Below are 8,600 nucleotides of genomic sequence, written 5' to 3'. Positions count from 1 at the left end.
CATCTCCCCATGCTCTGTTATTCCTGTCACTGGCTCGTGCAGCTCGCAGCTCCAGTTTCCAAAAGCTGCTCTCATCATGGTTCACCCAGAACTCCCCAGAGCACACGGGTTCCTCCTGAGATTTCCCATATAAGCCTTCCTCTCTACCTCTAGAAATCTCAAATTCCTTGAAGACTGACTCAAATGTCAGTGCCAGACTAATAGTTTTTGATGGGTCTCTCCGAGTGCCAAGTTTTGAAGCAGAAGATTGCATGAAAAGCTCAGGTTTCTGGTTGGTTTTTTTTTCCCTCTTTTTTTTTGGTGGGAAAACCAGAGCACATAACCCTAAAGACAAGCAGGCTTCCCCAAATGCACTCAGATGGAAAAGAGAGGAAGCTTTTTCAAGCTAACATCATCACCTAATCGACCAGTTCTGCTCAGCATTAAAAGATACTTCTCCACGAATTTCACAGGAGCAGCCATACTGTGCCTGGCCAGGAATTCCACACTCTCCCAGCACAGGAATCTGCTGATAATTTCCCTGGCATATTCCTTCAGCCTCTACCAACAATTTAGGGGTTTCTGGAGCTGTGGCCACTTCATGCTGCGGTTGCAACTATTGATCATGGAGAGGTGAGGTTGGCCTCTTTTCCCAGGGAAATATCGATAGGACAAGGGAAAACGCCCTCAAGTTATGGCAGGGGAGGTTCAGGTTGCATAGGAGGAAAAGCTTCTTCACTGAAGGAGTGGCCAGGCATTGGAACAGGCTGCCCAGGGAAGTGGTGGAGTCACCATCCGTGGAAGTGTTCAGAAAACAGGGAAACATGGCACTTTGTGATATGGTTTAGTGAGCATGGGGTGTTCAGTCAAAGGTTGGACTTGATAATCTCAGAGGGCTTTTCCAACCTTTAAGATTCCCTGACTCTCTTTGAAATGCCAGGTCTTCTTTCCACATGGATAACCCCGGGCAACAAAGGAGGCATGCACAGGGGTGGAGAAAGAATCAGGCATTTGCAGGTACTCTCATGCCCAAAACCTTAGTAAAAAAATGTACTTAGGTTCTTGTTGAATAAAGTCAGGAGAACAGTGCCTGCCACACCTCCAGATCCTTTGGTGCTTGTCCCCAAGGCTCTGGTTGCCCCCTCATGGATGTGACACTTGTCTGTCAGAGAGCACTGGCTCCTCTTTGATCCAGCAGTGACCTGCCAGCTGGAAAAAGGAGAAAACACTGAAAAATACAGTGGGATCATCATCCCTGAGCATCCCATGATGTGCGTCACCCCAAACTTCCCAGGCAGGGCACGGTGGAGTGGGGTCCAGCTCCAGAGTGGTGTCCTCACCAACTATATTCAATAAATAGCCCATCCAAGTGGTTCCAAAATTGCTTTAAGACTGAATCTTTGCATTTTCCATAGGGTACAGCAGGCCCCTCACAGTCCTTCAGCTGCCCCTATCTGCTCCTTTCTTTGTCCAGATTTGGGATGCGATTTTCTCTTCCAGACTAGTTTGTTGTCATGGCTGGCACCTGAGCCCGTTCCCAGATTTCTGATTTTTGTCTCTTCATTTTAAAAAGACTTCTCTGCAACACAAAACAAAAATCCCAAAGCAACCCAACCTTCCCCTCTGTGCCCAGCACAGCATCACCATAACCCGGTGTGACAGCTCTCCATGAAAAACAGGCTTGGGGTGTGCTCCGTCCTGCCCCCGCGCCCACAGAGCCAACCACGGCATGGAATCGCATCCAAAGCACTTCCAAGGTGGCTGGAAAAAGCCAGGAAGAGCCACCTTCCAGATGGAGAGCGGGCCTGAGGCCTCTCACGCAGGCAGGGAGCTTTTCCCAAGCCGTTGTTCCCGGTTTTTAGTGGGAACATGTGCTGGCTTCCCATAAAGCTGCAGCAGCTGCCAGTCAAGCAGCCATCACTCTGTAAAGCTGCCCGGGGGACTCTGCTTGGAAAGCCGGGGTCTCCAGGCAGGTTTATGAGGTGCCACCTGCGGGATTTACAATTCCCAGGGACGGCTGTGCAGGTGCAGCCAGCAGGGATGGGGGAGCTGGGGAATGGGTCCCAGCCCAGCCGCAGCCTGGGCTTCAGGCTCTGCTCTCTGGGTGCACAGCGGGAGCCTCGGGCTCCAAAATCCCACAGAAGTGGCACATTAGTGAGAAAGATCACCAGATTTGTGGCAGGGCTGCAAGCTGGAGCTTGCACAGGTCTCTGTCTCATCCTTTTGGCTGTTCCCAGCTGTGTCTCCTCCTCATCGGCTCTCTCCTTAGGAAAAAAGCCCTGGAACAGGTGTGGGAGACAGTGGGTTGGGGGGTTTTCCCTGTAATTTTATTTTTCCTTAAGTAATGATGCCAAAACCCACAGATACTTAGGATTTCTTGTACCCAAAAAAAGGGCTCCAGGGACGGGTAACCCACCTCCATAAAAACTGTACAAGCACCTTGCAGAAAACATATTTTCTCCAGTGGTTTTGCAGAGGCAACCCAAACCTTCTGGGAGGGAGGTACCTAAAGCCACCACCCAGACATATCCAAATAAACCCACTAAGAACGGCATCAAATGTCACATGAATGACAGATTTTCCTCTCCCTAGAGGTATTTCTCATTGGATGTGGAGACAGGGTTATTCGTGGGAATTGTCTGCAATCCCAGCCCCATGTTCCCCTTGCTGGAGGGATGTTTCAGATGGTTCAAGAATTACAGGATCATGGAAGGGTTTGGGTTGGAAGGGACCTGAAAGCTCATCTCATTCCACTCCCCTGCCATGGGCAGGGACACCTTCCACTGTCCCAGGCTGCTCCAAGCCTCATCCAGCCTGGCCCTGGACACTTCCAGGGATCCAGGGGCAGCCACAGCTTCTGTGGGCAAGCAGCTTTGCCAAGGCCATTCCGCAAGGAACACCACTTCCCTCCAGGAGCTCCATGAGCATTTCCACGCCCCTTGAGATCAAAGCAGAGGCTGATGTGTCCCAAAAATGGCCATTCCCTCACAGAAGCAGTCACAGAGCAGTGACTTGGATAAGGAATCACTTGGCAGCAGGAGCCCAGAGGTCATCCCCCGACTCATAAAAGGCTCTGGGAGAAAGGGGAAACCACCAGTGAGTGCTTTTATGAGAGAAAATACCTTCCCCCTCCTGGAGACTGGGCTTAATTTTCTGCAGCTCTGCAAACGCCCTGCAGAAAGGTTAAAGGGACTGTGTTCACTTTTAAACACCAAAGGCATTTAAAGCAGAGACTACCTTGACTAGTTTATACTAAATTTGAAATAAATCAACGTTATATTAACAACCACTCACCAGTGTCTTCCTCCTCGTTCTCTGACATCTGAGCTTTCTACCCTGCGAATAATAAAGGTCCTGTTACCTTCTTCACTTAAATCAACATCCTGCAAAGTTTCACCTCGCAATTCTTGGAGCATCCCAGAAATAGCCATCAGCCCTTTGAAATCTTCTTGCCCTGGAAATCCTTGCTCTGCTTCTCATTATGCCCTCACATTTGCAATCGTTTCAGGTTAAAGAGCAACACATTCCACTGTTAAATGATAATACCTGCACTTTTCTTGCCCCCCAGCTCTTCTCAAACCATATGCCCAGCGATTCAGGTGTCCCAGGCCTGGCATGTAGCTCCAGAGGAGCTCCAGGAGCTTGGTGTCCACCCTCTGGCTGGGATCTCCACCAGCCAGTTCCTGGAGATCCCTCTGCAGCTGCATTTTTGCCTTCACTCCCACGTGCTGAGGGAGCCACACCACCACGACCTGCGCCGTTCCACCTGGGTAAAGCGTTCCCCAGGATTTTTTGGCATCTTTCATCTGCTCTTCCCTGCTCATCTGGGCCCCAGTTCCCAGCTCTGAGGATGAGCTGCACAGTGTAACGTTGGATTAGCAGCTATGACATGATGGATTGTGCTTTGGAGTCATCCCACTTGAAAGTGAAGCATCTGGTCCCTTCTCCATCTGTTCTTTGTCGAGGCCAAGGGCTGACTCCTTTATTAAGCAATTAAAGATGATGGAAACGTATTCAAGCTAAATTCCCAGAAAAAAAAAAAAAAAATATATATATAAAGCAGAAAATATTAATAATAATTATCAGTTTTGTCATTGGGAAGGTTCCCCAAGCTGAGTCCAAAATCAGGCAAATGGGACAAGAAGGGGAGAGAAAAATCTACTTCCAAAATAAGCTCAGGTGATCCATTTATCTTCGAGATCCAGGTACAGGGTAGCAGCTGACAGCTCCTAAGGCACAGGAAAGAAAAAAGCCTGCAGCGGAAATATTCCCTGAAAGCAGGTTTGTACCCAAAATTCCATGAAATCACAGAGTTTGCTGTGTGTGGACTTGTGTAGATGGCAGAGGAAGGGGGACAAGGCTGAGGAAGGCATTTCCAGCATGAATATTAAAATTCTTAAAGGCAGATGTGGATATCCAGACCTGGAAAATCCAAACCCAAACAATGATGGCTCCGTTGCCTACCACAGACAGGGCAGGGTTTCTGACTCAGGAATTTGCTTTCATCAGACCCTGCTGATTAAAAATGACCAGCAGTCAAATGCTGTTTCTGGATCCCTCTGGAGCTGAAGGGGTTTGGAAGACAACAACAACTGAGCAGCCCCTGAAATTGTAACACACCTTAAGCAACAGCATCCCTGCTCAGGGTGGTACCCCTGCTCCCCCAATCCCTTTGGGACATTCCTTCACCAACAACTTCCAGACAGGTGAAAAATTAGCCCAATTATCTGCACATTCCCTCCCTCTCTGGTGAGCAGAGCTGCAGAAACCCTGGCAGTGCAGCAGGTCTGGAGTTGTGGTGAGGGTTGCTCCTGTGGATAGGAACCTCATCTTCTCTCCGGAGACCTGACCTCTTTCACAGCTGGCTTTCCAAGGGGAAACCTTTTCTTGTTTTCTCTTTCTTCCCCTCCCCTTCCTCCTCCTGCTTTGTCCAGAGTCTCTCCAAGAGAGCCAAATTCCCCTTGAACATGCTAAAAGTAGGCTTGCTGGAACATCTGCTCGGCATCTGTGGAGCCAGACATATCCCCAGGCAACACTGTTAGCGGTGATGGATCTGGGAGGGAACGTGGAGCGCTGGAGAAGCATCTGCTCAGAGAGAGGAACCCAGCACATAAAACCCACCGAGTTATCTGCTGAGCCTCCTGGTCTGTGCCCCTTGTTCCCAGTGGACAATTGGCTCCTCCAGAGCACTTTCCGGGAGCAGAGCTGCTGTTCTCTTCCCAGTTTGGTGTTTTCGAACGTCTTCTGCTTGTGCCAAATGAGCACCACCAAGTGCTCAGTTCCACAGCGACTGGGGAGCTGGAGAAGCATCTGGAAGAGAACCTGGAGTGAGTGGTTTCTTTTGGGAGCACTGCTTGGACAGGACGCTAGGAAATACAGCTGGGATGACGGCTGGACTTGATGAACTCAAAGGTCTTTTCCAGCCTTAATGACTTCAAAGAAACCACTGCAGAATGAGCTCCTCATTGATCACTCCGAGTTCAAGCCTCAGCTCTGCCACCTCTGACTGTGGCCATTCGTGCATCCATCCCCTCCTTCCCTGTTAGCTTTGTTGGGATTCAGCTGGAGCAGAAGCTGTCAGTCACTGTGAACTTTCACTACACCAAAATTCCGTTCTTTGGCACACTGGCGTCAGAACGAATTATTTACTTTGTACAAGACCAGCACAAAATGCACGCCCTGAGCTGACCAGAGGAAGCGAGACAAACTCTAATTATTTAACAGCTATTTGTCCTCTGTTGTCGAACCTTAACGATTCTGCGATTGTCACACTCGGCATTTTCCTTTCTCACGCAGATTTACAGTCAATGGATTTCCTGTTTAATTTGCACAACAAGGAGAACAAAGGCAGTCCTAATGCTTCCTAAACTGTCACCTTCTCACAGCTACTCTGCAAAAACCTCTCCTGCAGCCTGTTTTCTGCTGCCTTAAGCGTTCTGGGACAGGTAGAATTGCCACAAGGGAGAATGCCAGGTTGCTAAGAAGAGACCTTAATAGCCTGTGCCTTATCCTAAAGTCAATCCCTCTAGCACCCTAAGACGCTCTCAGATTGAGAACCAGAGAATCCTTTGAGATCCATGGAAAACGCAGGTCGTTTTCTGCTCTCTGGCTCTTTACCTGAAGCTGTTGAGCTTTGTCCCATCGGGAATCCCTGCCTGTGGCTCACAAACTTCACAGATGTCTCTTGAAACTTCACCACACAGCAGCAGGACGGGAGTCTGTGCACAAAGTCAAGCACGTGATTAAGTGCCTTTATAAAAGTTCTTTATGACAAGTTTCAGGAAAAGCATTTAGGCTTGCTCTAACTTTAAACATGATTCCTTTCCATTCACTCAAGTCTTTAAAAATACGACTTAAACTATTTCTGAATTAATTTAGACATTGGCTGAAGCATTGTGGAAATAGAAGAGAATGAAGCACACACTTACGTTATGTACCTGCCCTAAAGCTCTGGTGGTGCTTGACGCCTTCCACCCCATCCCTGTGCTGCTGGATACCCGCTGCTCTCCCAGTTTCCAGCTCTCCCACCAGCTGCACCACGCCGGGACTGCACCCAGTGTGGTTTTACAGCTGCTGTTGTTTCCTGGTGCGGGACAGAGCACGGAATGTCCACAGAGCAAACGTGTGACTCAAGTGTAAATGGGAAACGCAGCAAGCAAAGGAGGTGCTGCTGGCTCACTTAATGAGGTACCACTGTGTCCCGGTTTTCCACAGCAGTGCATCCCGCACCTTCCCTCTCCAGAGGAGCAGAAGATGCCACTGGCTCGTGCTGTCAAACACAGAACCATGTGTTTGTGACAGCGATATAATAGGATTTTGTTTGCACGGCCGCAGGAGACTGTGGGGCTATTAACACTTCACCAAAAAGATAAAGGACTATTTTGTTCCTTCCTCCAACCACTCCTCACCAAACAAAATCCCTCTGTGAACCTCCTCTAAACAGCAAGGGGAGAGACTGGACCTGTGGAAGGGCTCAATAACTGCTTCAATGGATTTTCCAGGAGAAAGTCAATAGGAATCTCATTCTGTCTTGGATTCATTCATAATGTTTTGTAGTGGACAGCTAATAAAAAGGAAGGCACGTGTACTAATTAGTTTTGAGAGGAGAAGAGGAGCCATTAAGTCTTTCCTGCAGTGAAGGCACAAAGTATTTAAATCCCGACTCCTACCTGGATTTGCAACCGTGCAAAATTTTCCCATAATCTTCCTCAAGGACACAACCAGAACTCCCTGCCCACGTTTGAAATTAGAATCCCATATTCTTGATAAACCAGTTTAACCTGAAGTTGTGAGAATTCCTCGAGCTTGGTGGGCCAGGGCATGGAGGAACTTTGCTACAACTTCGAGCGGGGGGACCCCACTCCGGAATTTCTCCTCTGGGAGCCGGCAGATCCCGATATCCAGCTGGAGAACTTCCTCCTGGAGTGCCTGGCAGAGCACTCAGGGGGTGCTGAGCTGGGCAAGTCCCCTGTCCCAACAGGGTCCCCCGGGAGGCCCCGGCAGCGCCGCGCCGCCAACCTCCGCGAGCGCAGGAGGATGCTCAGCATCAACTCGGCCTTTGACGAGCTCCGCTGCCACGTGCCCACCTTCCCCTACGAGAAGCGCCTGTCCAAGATCGACACTCTCCGCTTAGCCATCGCCTACATCGCCCTCCTCGGGGACATCCTCGTGTCCGGCTCTGACCCCAAGGCCTACGTGGAGCAGTGCCTGAGGGGCGGCCTCCAAAGCCCCCAGCGGGCGGCCTGGAATACGAGCGGTGAGCGAGGGATGGGCGGTGTTTGGGGGAGCAGAGCGACGCCTGGGCATGCACGGGGCAAGTTTCCTTTGGGCAGCCACGTGCCCCATCCAAATAGCTCTGGAACAGCACAGAAATGACCCTCAAAAAGGGGAAATCCAAAATAAAGTGGCAGCAGAAAATCATAATTCACCCTCTTAACTTTCTTTTGAGGAGGATCTTTGTCTTTAAAAAACTGAACAAATAACGCTCCCCTTACCCACCCCCCCCTTTCCCCCCCCCCCCAAAGCAACTTGCTAAGGGAATGCTTCCTTTTAGGAAGATGAAAGATTTTTATTTTCAGAATATCTTTTTAGACTTTTTTGCTTAATCCTGTGCGAAATTGTTCTTTTCTGATGGAGCCTGTAGAGATTTTCCACGTTTTCTTCAGAAGTTTTCCTTAGCTGATGCTCAGCTGAGAAAAACACCTGGTTTTGGACACAAACAGCATGTAATTTATTAAAATACAGATGTTCCAGTAACCCAGAGTTTCTCAGAGGTTATGGTTCAACACATGAACCAGGACACACAAGACAGAGCATTCAAATTTCAAGCTATTTTCAAAATATGGGGAAGTAAATGCCTATTTGGAATTTATAATCTAATATAATTATATCTATTTTGAAGCGAAGGGCTGTTATTCTGTTTTCTATTCGGTTTGTACTTAATCCCTGACTTAGGTGGGATGAATTTCGGCCTTTCTTCCTCCAGAATAGATTTTTCATCGAGCCACTGCGTGGTGAAGATGGGAAATGGCCCAAAATGCCCAACACAGGGCTTCAACCTCAGAAAGCAACAGGTTTTGGGTGATTTAGAGCAGGGAGGAGCAGGGTGGGGGGTGGGTTCA

The 8,600-nt window shown here is 49.1% G+C and overlaps 2 protein-coding genes across 5 annotated transcripts in view; one reads left to right on the top strand and one right to left on the bottom strand.

Moving 5' to 3' along the window:
- LOC108448942 overlaps positions 1-8,600 on the bottom strand; it is a 21,969-nt gene that overhangs the window by 2,268 nt on the left and 11,101 nt on the right. For 2 of the 4 annotated variants that reach the window (XM_017743436.1, XM_017743437.1), the window contains exons 3-5: positions 5,101-5,289; positions 3,274-3,315; positions 1,079-1,188 (exon numbers count right to left, since the gene is read on the bottom strand). In XM_017743436.1, the coding sequence (XP_017598925.1) occupies positions 1,079-1,188; positions 3,274-3,315; positions 5,101-5,289 (341 nt within the window). The other 2 variants (XM_017743438.1, XM_017743439.1) reach the window with 2 other exon arrangements.
- Positions 6,610-8,600, top strand: part of LOC103621863 (helix-loop-helix protein 13-like) — a 3,160-nt gene continuing 1,169 nt past the window's right edge. Inside the window, exon 1 of the mRNA XM_008640724.2 lies at positions 6,610-7,735. Coding sequence (XP_008638946.1) covers positions 7,300-7,735 — 436 coding nt within the window. The 5' untranslated portion in view covers positions 6,610-7,299. The remainder of the gene's footprint in view (positions 7,736-8,600) is intronic.

Source organism: Corvus brachyrhynchos, unplaced genomic scaffold (genome assembly GCF_000691975.1).
Source record: "Corvus brachyrhynchos isolate BGI_N302 unplaced genomic scaffold, ASM69197v1 scaffold79, whole genome shotgun sequence".
NCBI classification, from domain to species: domain Eukaryota; kingdom Metazoa; phylum Chordata; class Aves; order Passeriformes; family Corvidae; genus Corvus; species Corvus brachyrhynchos.
The sequence above is the reverse complement of the archived record's forward strand: the minus strand, read 5'-3'. Positions and strand labels throughout refer to the sequence as shown.